Source organism: Rhododendron vialii, chromosome 12a (assembly GCF_030253575.1).
Source record: "Rhododendron vialii isolate Sample 1 chromosome 12a, ASM3025357v1".
NCBI lineage: Eukaryota > Viridiplantae > Streptophyta > Magnoliopsida > Ericales > Ericaceae > Rhododendron > Rhododendron vialii.
The window spans coordinates 6,810,131-6,829,452 of NC_080568.1; the positions used below are offsets into that span (position 1 = coordinate 6,810,131).

Consider the following 19,322-nt stretch of genomic DNA (forward strand, 5'->3'; position numbering starts at 1 on the left):
AAGTTGCTTCAATGCAAAAAGGATATGTCCAAATCCGTACTTGTATTCAGTTCAAAGCTAGCTAAGAATAGTTGAACCACTCCTTATACAAATTCCAAGTTCAACGCAGAAGACAAACACTTGTTAATTAGACATATGTTGTCAATTCATCAACCCAACTTGCAAAGACAATTGAACCATAGCTTTGATCGTGCGCGCGAAAGATGTGGCATAGCTTGTACCTATTAAAGAGAATAAAAAAAGAAACAATTTGCAACAGTTCAATGCGTGTGGATCCCATGTGTATCTTGTGGAGTTCACATGTGTCGGACGGTTCATACACATCTATGTTCAGACACCTGTCTCTTTGTAGCATTATTTAATGAATAATTTTGCAAAAAATGGGCTGGTGATGTTGGGCCTAAAAAAGGACACTTGTTAGAAGACCATTCACAAAGATGTTTTGAAGACTTTAGATATGAACCTCTTTGGTGAGGTCTCTCGCTCAGTAGGACTAACAGTCCCCAAGTTTCCCATGGGCTGTGCTACACAATTCAGCATACCCAAGCCTTGCCTATTAACCTAGCTAAAGTGGAAGGGTATGTAACCCAATACTCTTTATTGTTGTCGTTCATACAAGCTTGACTCCTGCAAATACGTCGAGAGTGTAATCCTTAAGATGGGCCAAGTCTTTACTCTTTGTGTCTAAGCACACAGTTGTAAGTCCCTTTGAGTTCAGTCTGTTTGTCAATATAATGCGGATTGTACACACGCCTTTGATCGGACACCTAGAAGATTGGAAGACTGTGTAAGCCACACACAATCGCTTACATAGAATGTCTTGACCGGAATCAAGGAGTTTACTTTGTTTTGATAGTGGAGATGCACTGGAGACACGAAGGGAGATTGATTGGGAAAGAGAGAGGCAGCCCAAATATGTGGGGGAGAGAAGTGGTTTATAGACAGTAAGATGGGCATTATGGTTACTACATGCAGTGGCTCGTAACCATTTGGGATCTTTCTTATGGACTATAAAGCTTTTAAGAGGTGGTATTTTTCATCTATTGAGGTAGCTAGGTGGGCTTATATTTGGTTCTTCTGGAGGGGGATTCTCAGGTGGTGATCATATCATAGTCGGAACAATTGCGCAACCCCAAAGAGCAATGGGGACTATTGTGAAGGATGTTAAGGTGCTTTTGGAATCAAATCCGAAGTGGCCTTTCTATTTCATTCCCAATTCTACCAATGGGGTTTACTCATACATTAGCTTCTTGCGCTCTTAACAACTGTTTTTTTTTTTTTTTATCTTTTAATCGAGTTCATGTTTGGCCAAACCCATTACTGTATCCTCCTTTTTTTTTGGTCAAAGGCCACACCAACTTCGGCGATCAGTAAGGGTATTATTGTCTTAGATGAAAACAAGTCATGTGACTTGCACATCAAATACATTAAGGGGGTTAAGTGTCTGAGTTTATACACTAAGGAGGTAACTCAAAAATACTCCGTAGGTCATAGTTGGGGGGGGGGGGGGTGTTGTTTGTTAATGGGGTTTGTTAATGTAATTTATCCAAAGCATAAAGTTAAAAGCTCCAAAATTGGGCCAAATAACCCCCACCAATTTATATATTCTAACTTGGCGTGTAATTAACGAGCTTTTGCCTTTTAGCCCCAAAAGTCCAGTTTTTACTAATTATTTATGGCAACCTAACCCATTCCTCCACTTTCGTCTATATTTTCTGAAATGGGGCATGCGTGTTGTCCCCATTTGGACCCTCCGTGCTCGGCAACGGACGGTTCAAATTTTATCCCGGCCGTCGGTTGAGATCTATTCGACCGTAATGAATTTGGGCCATCTATTATCAAGGAACGACCTAAATGAAGCACGAACGACTCAGATGAGAGACAACACACAACATGCACCCAGGTCCCTTTCTCAGAATACCAGAAATCAAAAGGAAATACTCCTATATCTGAGGATCAAAAAAAAAAAAAAATACTCCTATATCTAAAGTTTTAGATTAACCTTTGAATTTGACTAGTCTAATTTCGTTCAAAAGTCTTCATCATTCGTCATAGTATTTGTCAAGTAGTAGTTTCTTGTGATGATGTTGAACGAACATGTAGAATTTGTCGTGTAAAGCAAAATAAAACGTGTATTTTACTGTGTCATTTGACCATCTAGATAATCCATTTTACAAGTCTCCACACAATGTAAAGCAATTCGGTTAATGGTACACGAAAAATTATCTAAATGTTCTATTCCATCCGTTCCTAGATGAGGTTTCACTTTTACTATACGGGAATTCTCAATAAAATGTTTATGCTTCATTTTTCAATTCACTTGATATTCCAATACTCTTTTTTACGTCTCATTTATATAAGGTCCGTACGTTAGTCACATAATCTTTCATTAATGCCTCCACTTCCGCTCTCCATCCTTGTTTTGCATTCGTGATTTTAATCCTCATTCTCACAAAATTTAATAGTTTGAGATATTTTTAAAGATGCTTTCACGGTTACGATCCTGATCATGCACGTGCTCACAACTTATGTGACTTAGGTCCATACACTTAGTTATAAGCACATAAATATATGATGAATGAGGCCTTTTGGACACCCATCACCTAACGGTGCCCCAAAATACTACGAGACAGTATCCCAAGAGTACTACGATGGCGCCTGACAAGCGCAGCCCCAAGAGCACTAAAAGTGGCTGTGCCCAAGAGTAGCCAATAATTTTTTCCCCAGAAAGTCTACACTTCCCGACCCATTTTCCCGATCGGAATCCCGACGCTCTGTCTGGCCCACTCCGGTCACCGGATGGCTAATTCGAGCCGTCCAAAATTTCTAAAAAAAAAATCCGAGTGGGCCTACGCAAGAATCAATGGCATCCAACTTGTTTAGGTGGCCGATCCGAACACTCCATTTTTGGCGTAATACTCGGATTTTTTTTAAAGAATTTTTGAACGGCTCGGATCAGACGTCCGGTGGCCAAAGTGAACCCGGCGGGGCGTCAGGATTCCGATCGGAATTCCCCGGTCGGGAACTGTAGCTTTACTGTTTTTTCCCTGCATGCAAAGCATCAAATGCAGTCACATGACTCACATCACATAGCCCAGTCAAAAAGGCAGACACCACCATCTCTCTTCAAACCAAACACCACCACCTACTCCACCACTCAAATTGCCACCCAATCCCCCACCCCTCCTCCTCCTCTATCCTCCCCCCCCCCCCCATCTCCAACCCCCTCCAAACCCACCACCATGAAGAAAACCGACAAAAAATTCTCACTTCCACTCCTCCTCCTCCTCACCCTCACCCTCTCCCCCACCACCACCACTTCCACCGAAGACGACATCAAGTGCCTCCAAGGCATCAAACTCTCCCTCTCTGACCCACTCCACAAGCTCTCCTCATGGTCCTTCACCAACACCTCCGCCGACCACACCTGCACGCACCTCACCGGCGTCTCCTGCTGGAACCAGCAAGAAACCCGCCTCATCGCCCTCAAGCTCCCCGGCCTCGGCCTCGCCGGAACCCTACCGGAATCCCTCCGCTTGTGCCGCAGCCTCCAGAACCTCGACCTCTCCGGTAACGCCCTCTCCGGCCCCATCCCCATCCATATCTGCACGTGGTTGCCTTATTTAGTAACCCTAGATTTATCAACCAATCGCTTCTCCGGTCCCGTCCCGAGCTCGCTCGCCCAATGTGCGTTTTTAAATGATCTCATTTTGAATGATAATCTGCTTTCCGGTTCGGTTCCGTATGAGTTGGGCCGGTTAGACCGGCTCAAGAAGTTCTCGGTCGCGAACAACCTGCTATCCGGTTCGATACCCTCGGATTTGTCGAGGTTTTCGGACGAAGTGTTTGTTGGGAACAAGGGTTTATGTGGGAAACCTAGCGGGAATAAGTGTGGGAGATTGAGTACTAGGAGTTTAGTGATTATAATTGCTGCAGGGGTGTTGGGTGCATTTGGGTCTTTGGTTTTAGGGTTTGGGATTTGGTGGTGGTTTGTGGTGAGTTCAAAAGGGAAGAAGAAAAGAGGGTATGGTTTGGAAGATGAAAAGAGTGGTTGGGTTGAGAGATTGAGAGCTCATAGGCTTGTGCAGGTGTCTTTGTTTCAAAAACCCATTGTGAAAATCAAGTTGTCTGACCTACTTGCTGGTACTAACAGTTTTGATTCGGAAAACATTGTTGTTGCGGCGAAAACAGGGGTTTCGTATAAGGCGTTGTTGGCGGATGGGTCGGCGTTGGCGATTAAGCGATTGAGTGGTTGTAGGCTTAGCGAGAAGCAGTTTCGGTCGGAGATGAATAGGTTAGGGCAGCTCAGGCATCCGAATTTGGTGCCGTTGTTGGGTTTTTGTGTGGTGGAAGATGAGAGGCTTTTGGTGTACAAGCATATGCCTAATGGGACGTTGTATTCGCTTTTGCATGGGAGTGCGAACGGTGCTTGGAATGGTTCGTTGGAGTGGCCAGTGAGGCTTAGGATTGGTGTAGGTGCTGCTAGAGGCCTTGCTTGGCTTCACCATGGGTGTCAACCCCCGTACTTGCATCAAAACATAAGCTCGAATGTGATTCTTGTGGATGATGATTTTGATGCCCGAATAACTTATTTCGGGATGTCTAGGCTTGTTGGTTCGGCTGAATTCGATGATAGCTCTTACGTGAATGGGGATTTGGGAGAGTTTGGTTATGTGGCCCCTGAGTATTCAAGCACGATGATGGCGTCAATGAAAGGGGATGTTTATGGCTTTGGGGTTGTCCTTTTGGAGTTGGTGACTGGGCAGAGGCCTCTGGAAGTGAGTAATGGCGAGGAAGGGTTCAAAGGGAATTTGGTGGATTGGGTTAGTCAGCTCTGTGCAACCGGTCGAAGCAAGGATGCCATAGATAGGTCTCTTTGCGGAAGAGGCTATGATGAGGAGATAATGCAATTGCTCAAGGTTGCTTGTACTTGCGTTGCTTCTAGGCCGAAAGATAGGCCTTCTATGTACAGTGTTTATCAGACACTCAAGAACTTGGCAGAGGAACACGGATTCTCTGAACAATTTAATGATTTTCCTTTGGACTTAGGAAAGCAAGATCCTGACCACAAGGATTAGCTTTCACAAAATTTGTTTCCAATATTGAGGGGTTGTAGCAGTTTGGCATCTCTGTGCGTTTTGGAAAGCTTTATACAACGAAACGGAAAGCTTTCCAGTTTCCAATTTCAACTGAAAGCTTTATCAGTAGCCTTTTACTTCCTGCGATAATAGTGTAACTGTCATTCTTCCAAGAGGTGCCTCTATAGTTTGTAAGATGGTTGGTCATTAGTTTACGTTGAAGATCACGCTTGAACTTGTAATGCAATATCACTTCGATGTTGTACAAATCTGGCGCCTCTTTTTAGTTTGGTTTGTTATTTTGTGTGCTAGTTCTTGTTATTGGCATCTCTTACTTATTCAAGGTTACTCTTCCTAGTTTAGGTTGAATACAGTTAATACGTGGTCGTATTAACTTATCCTCGAGTTCCACAAGCATCTGGTAAAAATTCTAACATCAGTCATCAGTGTTTAGGGATTTTTATTTCATATGCTTGTGATATCATATACTCTATGTAATTTGTTCCACACTATTATGAAATACTAGACTATGATGGCTATTGTTCTCACAAATCGTACAGGATTCATTGCCTAAGCTGCTTACATTGTGTTAGTGAGTGGTTTGAATATCCTGCTTACGCTTTGGTCATCAAAAACGAGCTACGGGCCATGGGTTTAAAGTTTTGTCCGTAGTAAATTTTTGCGTGTCTCTCTCTTAAGATTAGTCTCTGATTGTATGAAGGTGCTCTTATTATTGGGAAAAAGAGAAGCCTTTCTTGAACTATATAAAAGAAGCTTCAGTTGGCCAAAATTCAAGGTCTCGATTTTCGGTAGCAAGCATTATGCCTAGCCTGCGTTACCTACTTCGGCCTAGCTCAATAGTTGGGCATCTCGAATTTGTCCATGGGCCTCTAAGTCCGACATGAGCCTCCACCTCCACGATTGAAGTGCCATGCACCCTCTTGTATGCCAATCCTAGAAACCGTCCGCATCTGGTGGCCGATGCCAACAATGCTGAATCTCATTATGGCATTCTCTCTCTTGTCTAGCAATTTACCTGATAATATACCGGGCTCCACTACGAATTTCCTACTCCATGATGATCGTCTGGAAGTTGAAACTTTTTCGGGGTGTATTCTGTTTGACAGCTGAAATTCTAAAATTACGGCTTATCATTTGTTCTACAAGATTATTTTGAACCCTTGATAACCAAAGCGTTAAGGCACCCAGGATCCTATTTGTACGAGTTACTTATTGACCTCGTATAACATGTCTTAACATGATTCAAGAATACTTCGTTTCTCGAGCAAGAAACACTCGTTTGCGAATGCCGGTTATAATCTACTGATAGAATCTCATGCTCATATTTTTCTACATTTTCTGGTGCACCCTTGCATAAAATGCACATGAATCTGGATCATGAATCCTGAGTTCTTTTTTGGTAGGGGTTCACTTGTGAAGAAGATGCAATCACACTATTCTTCTGTGACTGTATCATTGTACTGAAGCCATTAATTACCATTTTAGTTGAGAAATAAATGAATCGTTCAGCTTGTGTACAGTTTGAGGCCATAGCTTAGCTTTCTCGTGACATTATTAACTCATGGTCAACATTTTCTGTATCACGGCACATAAGATAGTGACTCTTGAATCGTCAATCCAAGTCTCCTTGTGGGGGCATTTCATGTGCTACTTTTCCCAGGGTGCACGGCATTTTTTGTAACTCCACGGTTCCGGACGTAGATGTGTTACTCATCTCATCTTCAATGTCCATGGGTCTAGTGCCGGCCCCAATGTTTAGCTTGCTCAAGGCCGACCCCAAACTTGGTTGACTACATACTATTAAGTCATGAAAATTAAAAAGACAAAGTAAAAGAAAAAATGAGTACAAAATCATGGTTACATTGTGTTTTTAACTTGAATTACGTCAAAAAATCAAAATCAAAATGTAATCACGGTTATTTTAATTTATGATTAACATGATCCGATTCAAAGAAAACAACTTCTCTTTTCTTTTTGGGAAGCAAATTCTTCAATTAAGTCATTGCACTTTAACTTATCCAAGTGGAGGGTTGCCCTATTCTGTTTTTTGTGCCCCATGGTGGAGGGTTACCCAAGCCCGAGGTCTTGTGGGATTTACCTCGGGACCGGCTTTGCGTGGGTCTCACACAATGTGTTCATCGAACAATTCAGGACACTTCTGTATCCAAGCATTCTCCTTTTTGTCAAGCAGTAATCATTTTCCTTTTGGAAATTGAGGTGACTAAAAATCCGGATTATATTAGCCCATTAGACCAAGTAATTCACAAAATCATACTAAACATTTGAACTCTTTCCTGATAAAAAACAACATATCATTTGAACTCTTTAAGACAGTTTTCTATAATCTTGTGTCATGTATCTTGCTTAATCGTGTTTGATTTGTACGACTCTCTTATTCGTCATTGAATCTTGGAGGGAGAAGGATTTTAGTCCTGTGACGTCTATCATATGATAAAATTTTGCTCCAAATTAGTCTAATTACCTAATTGATTGGAGATGGAAGGAGAATGGAATGCGCGGTGGACATGTCGGATTTTGTCTCAGGTTTTAGTAAACCTTGGCTCCTTGGGATTACAGATGATAAAATTACTCCATTGGTGGCCAAAGTATTGCACAAACATGAGATGAGGGTGGACCATTTCATAGACATCAACAAAGCATCAGAAACGGAAAAACTAAACTACAATCAAGCTAAATGTGAAAACCAAAAGACTTGGGGGTTTGCTTGCATCTTAGGGGGGAAAAAAAAGAGAGAACAGAAGGGAAAATTTAAAAAATTCCCCTCCTCTTGTTTGGTTTGCAAAGAAAATGAGAAGAAATTAAAATAAAAAAAAAACAAATTTTGAGAACAGTACATCTTTATCACCACAATAGCTGGCGCGCTGCAAAAGCATATTCCTCTGAACACATACACTTTTTGCCACGAAATATATACCACACATTCGCCAAAACTTCTACCACAAGATTCCTCTTTCAAAATTATTCAAAAACTTTACTTTCCCGCTTTGGCTTTTTGCCTTTACTTTACCACTACGTTTTGTCATTTAACGTGTACACCTGTAACCCACTTCCTAAGGAGGAATCAAATGTACAACACAAGGACACTACATTCACTTCCGGGGGCTGGTAATTCCTGGTTATTGCTTTTGTCATTTGCATTTTTGCAGCAAACCTCCCCATTGCTTAAAGCAGTACCACGTCGGTTTTTTTCAAAGTTTCTACGACTCGTAAGACACCCAGGACAAATTTTTCTCGCCAAAACAAGTTTGAAATTCGAGCTTATTAGGTTATCTTTGGCATGAATTCGTGCCAATGATGAAGCCAGACTCAGTTTTCAACAATGGACGCAACTTAACGGCCGACCAAATTGATCAACAACAAACAAGCATGGATTCTATCTCATTCTTGGGGTATAGAAAGATGACAGATTATACTGGAATTAGAACACTATGCATTATCGTAGGTCAACTAATCTTGAATTTTTTATTTTTTATTTTTATGAATTTTCTGTCAATATTTGGACAATTTGGTCTGTCATATTAGGCTATTAGCCTTACACGTCTTCCCTGTAGCCTTCGGAACTGAGCAGTTTTGCCCCTACGAATTTAGAAAATATGCTCACCGATATCCGTTGGAGTTGATTTTTTACAGGACCTCACAAAAATTATTTTAAAATTTATGGATTTTTTTTCTCTATTTTTGTAAGGCCGGAATGGGCCCCACATGTCGTGCTGTGGCCCATGCGGTGGGAGAGGTGTGGTGGTCCTAGCACGTTTAATTTTAGGACAATTTTTTTTAAAAGTACTTTTGTTACATAACTAAAAAGTTACCCAGAACATCTCAAATTCCTACAATGCCTACATATAAAGTACAACATCAATTTGTTTCACTTGTCCATTGTATCTTCTCTTAAGAAAATGCACTTATCCAAACCAAAACTTAGTTTTGAATATAGAGTCATACTGTCTTTTAACAATCAAAGCCATCCTTTTAACTTCTCAATTCAAAACCATTTTAAAAATCAGAGCTAACATACAAGTTTGTGAATTGTGGTTCAGCGCGTACTAAAATATGGTTGCCATAAGAAATGAACACTCTCAGATTCAATTCTTTTTCATGACAGTGAATCAAGAAGCAAAATAATTTCAAATCTTTGCAGTATGGATGGCAGAAAAAGGATGAATACAAAGAACAAAATATTTAGGAACCGTCCCACGGCGGAACTTGAAAATTTGCGGAAACTGCAAGAGAGAGGGAAAAGCACTAAGTAAATAACATGAATACCAACCAACCCAGCAGCAGAAAGGCAGACGGAAGAGCGATGAAGAGAAGAACAAAATAGTTCCGATGATTAGATGATAATAGTCTTTTGCTTTGTTTCCTCCCTTCTGTTTCTCCATCGTTCTCAGAAATGTTATCCCTTATACGTGTGTCTTCCTCAGATCCGACAAACGTTGCCAATTTCTGTGATACAGACTGTTGACTTTCGTGCAACCAATTTTCATCTCCATCATAATCATCGTCGTGTTCAAAAACAAGATGAATCCCACATTTCTTGAGCTGAACCCCCTTGACCACAGGAGGGTTCCGCCTTGCCACTTGAATCTTATCGCCTTCTTGTAAACAAAGAACTAATGGGCGAAAATCTGGATAACGGCACAAGTAGAAGTGGTCTTCATCATTTTTCGGAACTCCTAATAAACGCGGTACAGTGGTATATATTGGTTTCAGATCGTTCTCTCTAAGGATCCTTATTTCGATACCCGCCACAAAAGGGAGTTGGTCTCTTAAGTCATCTGGTATTTGATGGTTGATAGAGACGACAGCGCAAACAATTACGGCTTTGATCACACGGTTTTTGGGCTTCAAGTAGCAAATCACATCTGGAGTGAACCAATCAGGGATTTCACTTCCGGGGACACTTAAATTGAACATATACTTCAAAGCAAGCTGCATTAAGATAAGAAGAGCTAATTTCACTTCCGGGGACACTTAAATTGAACATATACTTCAAAGCAAGCTGCATTAAGATAAGAAGAGCTAGTTAAGATGCGGGGAGAGAGAGAGAGAGAGAGAGAGAGAGTATTTCATAATGTAAAATAGAAAGAGTTTAAGACGTGTTCCGGTACCCGAGAGAGTATTTCATAATGTAAAATAGAAAGAGTTTAAGACGTGTTCCGGTACCCTTACTTTTTCGACACAAAGCCTAAAATTATACGATTTGAGTTTAGATGGTCTCCCACTCACTATTCTCCTCCGCGTAGAATACTCATATCCAAGTCCAAGCAAACATAAATATATATATATATATATATATATATATATATATATATATATATATATATATATAGAGAGAGAGAGAGAGAGAGAGAGAGAGAGAGAGAGAGAGAGAGAGAGAGAGAGAGAGAGAGAGAGAGAGCAGAGCAGAACCTTGTCAAGTTTTCCCTTAACCACTGAAGAGCAGGAACTACAACCACCCATATACAACCTTCTTAAGGACTTCAAGCATTCGAGGCCCGGAATACCCTTTAATTTGACACAGTTCGCGAGATTCAGGTCATGTAAGTTCTCAAGATTCGATAAATTGGATAAAGTTTCCAATGCAGTACAGCTTTCAGCATTCAACTCCAACAAACTTGACGGGAGTGGGGGTAGAACAAGGAGATTCTCACAGTGAGGCAGAAAAAGCTTTTTCAGAATGGACAGTCCTCTGAGACTACAAGGAAGACTGTGAAAGTCATTGTGACCCAGCTTCAAAGTTTCTAAACACGACAACTTCTCAAAATCATCCGGTATTTTTCCAGAAATTTTCCACGCGTGGGCATCAAATTCTTCTAGCACTGAAAGATTTGAGAAAGAAGATGGAAGCACAATCGGCTTAGTAGCTATCTCTGTAGTTTCAGGATCCTCAGATACCTCACGATAAGGCTTCTTTCCCAATTTCAATATCATCAACCTGGAGAGCATGCCAAAGCTTTCAGGGAGTTCTGTCACTGATGTTCCCTTCATGTACAAGTGGTGGAGGAAATTTAAATACCCAATTGAAGAGGGAAGTCTGCAAAGCTTTGAACAATTGTCTAATGTCAACATTGTAAGATTTTTCAACATTCCTATGGATTCCGGCAGCTCTACAATGGAAGCATTCGATATGATCAGCCTAGTAAGAGTTACCAAGTGTCCGATTGAATCTGGCAATGATCTAAGAGATTTACAATTTCTCATCTCAAGCCTTTCAAGAGATTTCAAACCATCAACCTCATCTGGAAGATCTATGATCGATATCCCATCTAAATGAAGCTCAACAAGGGAAGCCAACTGACCAATGGAAACAGGCAGTTTGGTGAGAGAAGAACAGTTTCCAACTGAGAAATATTTCAGATAGGATAATGAACCAATAGAAGCTGGCAGCTCCATCACTGACCTACCATTAAGCCAAAATCTTGCTAACATTCTGAGATTGCCAACAGAACCAGGTATTACAGTAAGTGATTTACACCTCATCAAACTAAGTGTCTCTAGATTTACCAAGCACCCAATGGAATCAGGTAACTCTTCTAATGCCAAACCATTAAGCGAAAGGTCCCTTAAAGAATCCAGCTTCCCTATGCAAGGGGGTAGCCACTTTAGCGATTGGCATTCGTCTAAACTGAGAACTTCAAGATTTGACAGCCGGAACAAAGATTCAGGCAATCGCTCTATCGCAGTATTATCAATGAGAAGCTTTCTTAAGAAACTCAGGCAATCCATGTTCTGTGGTAGTTCTTTCAATTTAGAGCAACCAGAGAGGATAAGGGTCTCTAGATGTTTCAGACCAGAGACATCGTGTGGAAAGTCCACGAGGTTAGAACAACCCCTCAGGTTTAAATGACGTAGAGTAGTTGCGTCACCAAGTGATTTGTGAATTGCTGTTAAACTAGTACAACGCTCAAGGATCAGCTTTTCCAATGCGCGATGACTGGATAAATCAGGAACAGCAGTTAGCTTGCAGCAGCCATGAAGATTCATAACCATCAAGCTCTCTGCCACCTGAAATTTTACGAAGGCTTACTTGAGCCCATCAAAAAAAGAAAAGAAAAGAAAACTGCTGCAAAGCAAAACTGTGTGCGAAACTAAATTCAAGGAACAATCTCATCGACAAGAGGTTTGCAAAAGGGAATAACAGCAAAGAGGAGAAAAACAAAAAAGAACCACGGTAACTGCTGTTGGAGAGAGGTGGAACATATTCATTCTTAAATCTTAATCAAAATTCATTGAACAAATCATATACAAAACAAGACACCACACAATTATCTGACATTAGAACACTCTCTCCTACAATAAAGAATCACAATAGAATCCCAAACCTTGTCAACCAACATAAGGCATTTTATGTTACCAAGTCAATAAGAGATGGATGCAAAATCAACCCTCAGCCAAGCTGTCCACACTAAGTCATGTTTAACAAATGACAGGTTCACCAACCACATTGCAATATTTAACTATGGACACTAATCCTAAGACCAATTACTGGCACCAGCAATGCTCGGGTACAAGGAAATTCAAAATCAGCCAATAATCTCATACATTATTGCTCCAGAAAGAGGAACATACCTTGTTCTTGCACCAACTCCACCTTCTCAAGCCCCATACATTTTCTATCTTGCTGCTGTCTGAGAGATCAAGAACAGCAAGCTGCTGCGGACAAAAATCAGAAGGAAGATTTTTCAAAGGACATTTCCTCCATTGTAGCCATTTTAGTTCAGGAGGTATGCATTTGAAATTTCCCTCCAATCTCACGTTACTTAACTGAAGAAGTCTCAGACGAACCATCTTTTGAAATGGTTCAGTCTGAAGTACCACCTCTCCCTCTTTCTTGGCTCCAGAGTAGGAGTACTCTCTCCATAAACCCATCAAGTATGTTATTACAGAGGTGATATTGGGTGTCATTTGGAATGTGTCCAAAGAAAGTGAATTAGGGATCACCTCCTTATGATTCTTTTCAAAGTCAAGAATAATTCCTTGATTACATCTCGTTCCCTGACATCAATGATATGTAGGAAAAAAAATTAGTACACAATCATAATTCACAGGCCAAATTGGTGCCAACTGAAGGAAAATCAGTAAGAAATTTAAGCTAGTACAACCACATACCAGGTGACACCACAAAATATACAATATGGGACCAAAACAACAACTTTTATTCTTTTGGTTTTGCCGATTGGACACCAGTACCTCACTAAGAGACTTTACTAGGTAAACCCGCTAACACCTCCATTTACTTATGTTGCAGAATAAGGTCCAAATCTCTTGAATCACTTAATGAGTCACTGGTGCCTGGAAAAGCAAAAATGTGTATCTCCACAATTCTATTGTCCAAAAAATAATAGGAAAAGCGCAAACAAATACAACAAACACAAACACAAGGTTTCCGTGGTTCACTGACTGAAAGGACTCCTGGAAGATCAAAATTTCATTGTGCTGTGTTGTTTTGCTCGGAGGTATGAAGTACACCTTTAAAAAAATTGGAATACTGTTTAAACAAAACTACATCCTATCCAAATCAAATGTAACCAACTAATAAAATCAATAAACATATTTGAAGTCCACTCACCTATTCATGCGAAGACGCAGTAGTCTAATTCAGGATTAGAAGGCTGTGTCAAATAAACTATCAAACACCAGTGTGTACGAATTTGAATTTTGCACAAAGTTCCCACCAAACCAGGTTCACAAATATATAGGAAATTATCACCCCATCAACTAATGTAATGAAGTGTCAAACTAATTTTCAAGAGGTAGAGAGTAGAGACCATAGAGTACTATTTGGTAACAAGATTTCAAGGACAATTAAACACTGTTAAGAATGACATCCAGTAAGAATCAAAGAAGTTGAGCATACAATGAGCACTAGTTTAAAGATTTGTGTTGAGGAAAGTTTGACATGTGTTCAAGGAAAAATAACGAAGGCTATTCTAAAAGAAATAAGGAAGAGGGAGAAAAAGCTACCTGAGAGAACCAAAATAAAAAAATGACTCAACAGTCAACTCTGTCACACAGTCTCTCTTTTCTCAAGTCTGCATTCCCCTAATCACAATCACACTCAGATGGGTAATTTGTACACAAATACATCCATCTTTAAAGTAAAACATGCTTTGTAAACTAGTACTCCTTCCGTCCAATATTCTTGTTCTTTCTTTCCTTTTCGAGTTGTTCTGAAGAATTTGTCTATTTTAAATGTCAAAGAAAAAGATTGTAGTTTTACAAGGCTATCTATTAAGAGATACAGTAAACATAATTAACAGTGAGAGGTGGGAGTTTAGGAAATAATGCCATAAAATTTGAATTCGAACACATCAAAATTGCAAATGTCCATTGAAAAGTTGGAGTTCCCAAACAGGACCAAGATTCATACCATCCTATCTTTCATGACCGTCAGAATTTCACTGTGATCCCACAGTCTACTCCGCATACCAGGATCTGCAAGGCTTTCATGGTGAACAATTTGTCTACCCATATCCCTGATTTGGTCATGCATCCAAACACTCTTCTCCTGAAATTTAACAAGAGACCTTGCTACCAGGACATTAACGGTAAGAGCTCTGAAACCGCAGCCCTTTACTACGTCAATCACTTCATCTCTCCCCATTTCTAGATTAACAAATAAACAAGCAATATCGAGGAATATACACTTCTCTTCCTCATCCAGCCCGTCAAAACTTATCCTCAGAACATCCTGGAGATGGCATGGACGAATCTGCCTCAGCTTTTGCAGAGCATCTTCCCATTCCTCCACTCTCCTCTTATCAAACAGAAAAGAACCAAATACCTCCAGAGCCAAGGGTAATCCTCCAGTAAGGGACACAATTTGTTTAGACAGACTCAGGAAAGTTTCAGAGGCTTTTTTAGTTCTCAATGCGTGGTAACGGAAAAGGTCTAGTGAATCGGAGGAACCCAATGCTCTCACTTCATACATCTCACTCACATGATGAGCAATCAGAACATCTCTATCTCTTGTAGTAATAATTATTCTGCTTCCTTCATAAAGCCACTCTCTCTTGGCAACAAGGTTGCTTCCATTGTCAACATCGTCCAAAACAATAAGGACTCGCTTCTCATGAAGCATCTTTTCAATTGAAATTTTTGCAGCATTAGCATCGTCTACTTGAGATGCCGTTCCTGAAAGATCGTGAAGGAGCTTGTTCTGGAGAGATACTAAACCATTTTGTTGCATAGACATCTCTCTAACGTTGGAAATGAAGCTGCGGTGTTCAAAGTGACTGATAAGTTTATTGTAGACAGCTTTAGCAAGGGTTGTCTTGCCGACCCCACCAATTCCATGAAGCCCCAAAACTCGTATGCCGTTAGATTTAACATCTAACAATCTCAACAGTTCCTCAACGCGGTAATTCAGACCCACAGCATATGAAGCCACGCCCATTGGAGTGTTGCTTAATTCAGCCAAAATCCTACTGACTAGTAATTGAATCAACTCAAGTTCTTTGCTGCCATTAGACGTGATTGAAAGAGTGAGTTAGGTCCCAAAGGAATAATCTTGAGTACATGGTACATACTAATGCGAGAGAGAGAGAGAGAGAGAGAGAGAGAGAGGAAAATAATAGAAATAATGGGAAATGTATAAGCACGTTTTGACAATCAGATGGCAACCTGAGGACAAAGACACCAGCATTTTACATCAAGTGATCAATCACGATGGGAACTGTGTAAAAACTTTTAAGAGCCCCATGATTGTAAGTTGTAATCTCTTAGTTGGTAGAATTAGGGCCGGCGTTTCTTTTTCCAAACAAAAATCATTTAAAGTACGTGAGAATGGTTTTCTATTGAATGAACATTACACATTGAAAAGACCATTTCATACTATGTCCCAAAAAAGTTTGCATGCCCTTGTCTATGTTAAGCCACCTATATGCAATGATTTGCTTGCTACAAAGTACGTTGAGCTTGAGCCTCAGGTGCATGCCAAGCTATAACAGACAAAGACTCTACCTCACTAAAATAACATGTAGTCAGGAACTTCTACATTTTCAAACCCAGAGATGCGGGGAAAGGTGTATCAAATGATCGGAGCAACCAAAAAAAAAACTCGAAACACACATTTTATGACATACTCTCTCATAATCAACTCAATCAATAGCTTCATAGCCAAGAGGCCTTCTAACTTTATTTCTAATATCTGGAATTCCAAAATCACTAGGAAACTGCTTAGGACGAGTAACTACTTGCTAATTAAGCGTATAATCAACAAACTAAGGAAATCTGTCAAACAAGGAGATATTTAAGATCACAGTCGTCAAACTGTTAATTTAATAGCGAATTGAAATTGCCTTTACCTGAATCATGAATCGAATCATATAGTGAATCTCACAGATTGTGTCATACCAGTAAAACTATATTAAAAAGAACCTTTGTAAGAGCATATAAGAGATGCATTATGAAGATGCAAAGGCCTAAAGTAATGAAAAGTTTGTTTCAAAAAAGAACATTTAGTCGAATATGTGTTACACTTTGTTTGGTTTGAAGTTTTCAGAAAATTTTTACTCTTTGCACGATTCTCAATAAGTTTATCTATCTATCTCTCTCCACTCATTACATCAAAAAAATTTCTCACATCTTCAAACCAAACAAAGTGGCCACTCTCATGGGACGCTTGTTATAGTGGGATGGTTTTGTTAAAGCATCCAACTCCAAACCAATTGGTAAGGAGTGGAGAGGCCACCCAGGCTCATATTCTAGTTTGGGAGGAGATGATTAACCAATGTGGGATAAACTCCAACACTCTCCCGCACGTGTGACCCCCGACTCGCACGGGAGAACAAATTCTCCGAAACCCTAGCTCTGATACCATGTTAAAGTATCCAACTCTAAACCAATTGGCAAGGAGTGGAGAGGCCGTCCAGGCTCGTATACTAGTTTGGGAGGAGATAATTAACCAATGTGGGATAAACTCCAACAGGTTTTTTCTATATCTATATTCGTCAAAGAATTCCTTGAATTCAATTAGACTTTCAGCTAAATGAACCATAAGTCCATAACTATGTAACCCAAATTCTAAAAGATTGACCCAAAATAGCATATCCAAATGACAAGAAAACATCTGCATCATTAGTCTTAGACCCTATCAAAAAGGTAGGCTCAGTGTGGAGGCAAGTTTTCTTCTGAGCTCATTTCACTACACAGAAAGCTAGGAGGATCATAGGGCTGCTGACTTATCTCCCTCCCAGGACTTAACTTTAAAAGCAAGAACAAGAATTCTGCTGTGTTTTAATGTATAGCCAAGGACTCAGATCTACCATGTTCCAACCAAAAAGACTGAAGCAAGACTCCAGTTTAATGTATAGCCAAGGAGTCTTAAAATAATCTATCTAAAACTGAAAAAGGGACCTGAGTTAAACTAGACTATTTAATAGTTTTCTCTCTGTAGTGCTTCTATACTGAATCAATAAACTAATACCACCACGATAGGATCAAGGAGCATTATTTCCATTCATGCGAAACACCGTATTACAATACTAAACAAATGATTGAATTTCATTTGAGTATTCCTACCAGAAACATTGAAATCAAGGTTTTTAAATAACACAATGTGAAGGTCAAGTTCGCTGTGTAACAGTCGCGGAAAGTATTGACCAATACGTAACATGAATTGATCATAGCTGTAGGGAATTTTTAAAATATCAATCTTGACAAAATTACTTTGAAGTGCATAAATCACCCGGTCGAGTATCGGTCGTAACGGTAGTAAACGGGGAATCAGAAATGGACGGCTGATACGCTTGCGATTTTCTGTCTCACCGGTATACAGGGGTGGAAAGAGGACCCCTGCGCTACACCCCTGCAGGCATCTTAGTAGTTCATCTCAGCAAATTAAAAAAAAAAAAACGCTTCGCTAATTGCTTTCCCGCAAAGGCTGGGATGCTGCAGTACACCTCGTATTGTACCCTGCCCTACCGAATCCCCGATCCATGGAAGGAAAGCTTAATCGGAATGAAGAGAGAGGAGAGAGAAATACCTATTCTCATACACCCAACCAGAGATCCCACCCGCCTTTCCCATCGCATTTCTCCACCGCACGACGTTTTCCACCCCAAACTTCCTCTCGAGGCTTCGAAAGTCCTCTTCGAACGGCCCTTTCTGCCGCCGCACGTGCGAGGGGTCCACGTTGAAGAACACGGGGATAAGGAGCCTTCGGCACTCGCAGATCGTAGCGAGCTCCTCGAGGCACCACTGCGAGGAGGCGTAGCTGGGGGAGACGACGGCGATGGCGGCGGCGGAGTCGTGGATCGCGTCGATGCGAGCCTCGTCGCCCTCACTCGTGCCCTCGTTGTCGCGGAAGGCACGAACGCCTTCCACGAGGAGGGCTTCGTAGAGGCGGTCCGTGAAGCCGTGACGAGTGTCCTCCCCTCTGAAGCTCAGGTACACGTCCCATCGGAGCCTGAACGCTGGCGCCGGTGGCGACACCTCGTCGTTTTCCGCCATTTTCTTTTACTCCCGCCAATAGTAAATTGAACCTGAGTAATTAGTCCCGTTGTTATTTTCTTCCTTCTTTCCGAAGCCTGTAAACCGGGCTAAGGGACACTTTCATTGGGACCGTACCTTCCAAGGTTTCGTGATTAGGAAATTCGTTCTTGAATCCTTAGTAATAGCTCTCCGGAGAATCTCTTGACTAGTCAATCAAGGAACTCATCCCATCAGTGCCTTCTTGTGAGTGCTAGTCAGCTACCATCCTTGGTATAGGTTGTTCTCCTGTGTTCCTGTAAGAAGTCCTTCCCATACCTGATGCGCTCTAACTGCCCGGCCGTAAACTGGCCGAGACCACTTTGAGTTGCGAGTGTCTCAAAATATTTGTGGATTGCTGGAGTTATGAGGTATCACTTGCAGGCCTTTACAAATGGGTGTTTCACTGTTTATATCTCTGCAATTTGGCATGCGTATGAGAGAGAGAGAGAGAGAGAGAGAGAGAGAGATATTCCTTCCTTACCGTGTACATGTACTATATAATATGCGTTCACATGTACGTAGAAGATAATTGGCCAGTGGCTACTTGTTTTGGTTAGTAGTCAAGACTCATGCGACACAGAGCTTCTTTATTCAACGTTAATGATACACCCACCGAACAACCAATCCACCGCACGTGTGTGGGACCCACTTCGGGTCCCACACGGATGATCCAAGCCACTTAATAATTTTAAAAGAAAAATGGAGTGAGCCCTCGTAAAAATCGTCTCA

The 19,322-nt window shown here is 40.9% G+C and overlaps 2 protein-coding genes across 3 annotated transcripts; one reads left to right on the forward strand and one right to left on the reverse strand.

Annotated features, from left to right (window-relative positions):
* Positions 1-3,067: 3,067 nt before the first annotated feature.
* On the forward strand, positions 3,068-5,630 carry LOC131310336 (probable inactive receptor kinase At1g27190). Its single transcript, XM_058337300.1, has one exon. It carries the CDS (start codon positions 3,243-3,245, stop codon positions 5,076-5,078), a length of 1,836 nt encoding a protein of 611 aa, XP_058193283.1. The 5' UTR covers positions 3,068-3,242; the 3' UTR covers positions 5,079-5,630.
* Positions 5,631-9,171: 3,541 nt separating this feature from the next.
* Positions 9,172-19,054, reverse strand: LOC131310341 (disease resistance protein RPV1-like). 2 transcript variants are annotated; one of them, XM_058337304.1, is made up of 5 exons: positions 18,106-19,054; positions 14,491-15,580; positions 12,690-13,115; positions 10,530-12,125; positions 9,172-10,049 (listed from the first exon to the last, which is right to left on the reverse strand). In XM_058337304.1, the coding sequence occupies exons 1-5, from the start codon at positions 18,570-18,572 to the stop codon at positions 9,363-9,365; spliced, it is 4,266 nt and encodes a 1,421-aa protein (XP_058193287.1). In that variant the 5' UTR covers positions 18,573-19,054; the 3' UTR covers positions 9,172-9,362. The 2 variants fall into 2 exon arrangements, with proteins under 2 accessions (XP_058193287.1, XP_058193288.1); XM_058337305.1 differs by having other exon boundaries at positions 9,172-10,119.
* Positions 19,055-19,322: the final 268 nt, after the last annotated feature.

What these genes read in the sequence shown, in the direction of transcription:
- LOC131310336 (XM_058337300.1), top strand. Translation starts at nt 3,243, where the DNA reads ATGAAGAAAACCGACAAAAAATTCTCACTTCCACTCCTCCTCCTCCTC.
- LOC131310341 (XM_058337304.1), bottom strand. Translation starts at nt 18,572, where the DNA reads ATGGCGGAAAACGACGAGGTGTCGCCACCGGCGCCAGCGTTCAGGCTC. An exon ending in GGTTGGGTGTATGAGAATAG is followed by an intron (nt 15,581 to 18,105) that starts GTATTTCTCTCT and finishes GTCTAATGGCAG; the next exon opens with CAAAGAACTTGAGTTGATTC. An exon ending in GGAGTTGGTGCAAGAACAAG is followed by an intron (nt 12,126 to 12,689) that starts GTATGTTCCTCT and finishes GTAAAATTTCAG; the next exon opens with GTGGCAGAGAGCTTGATGGT.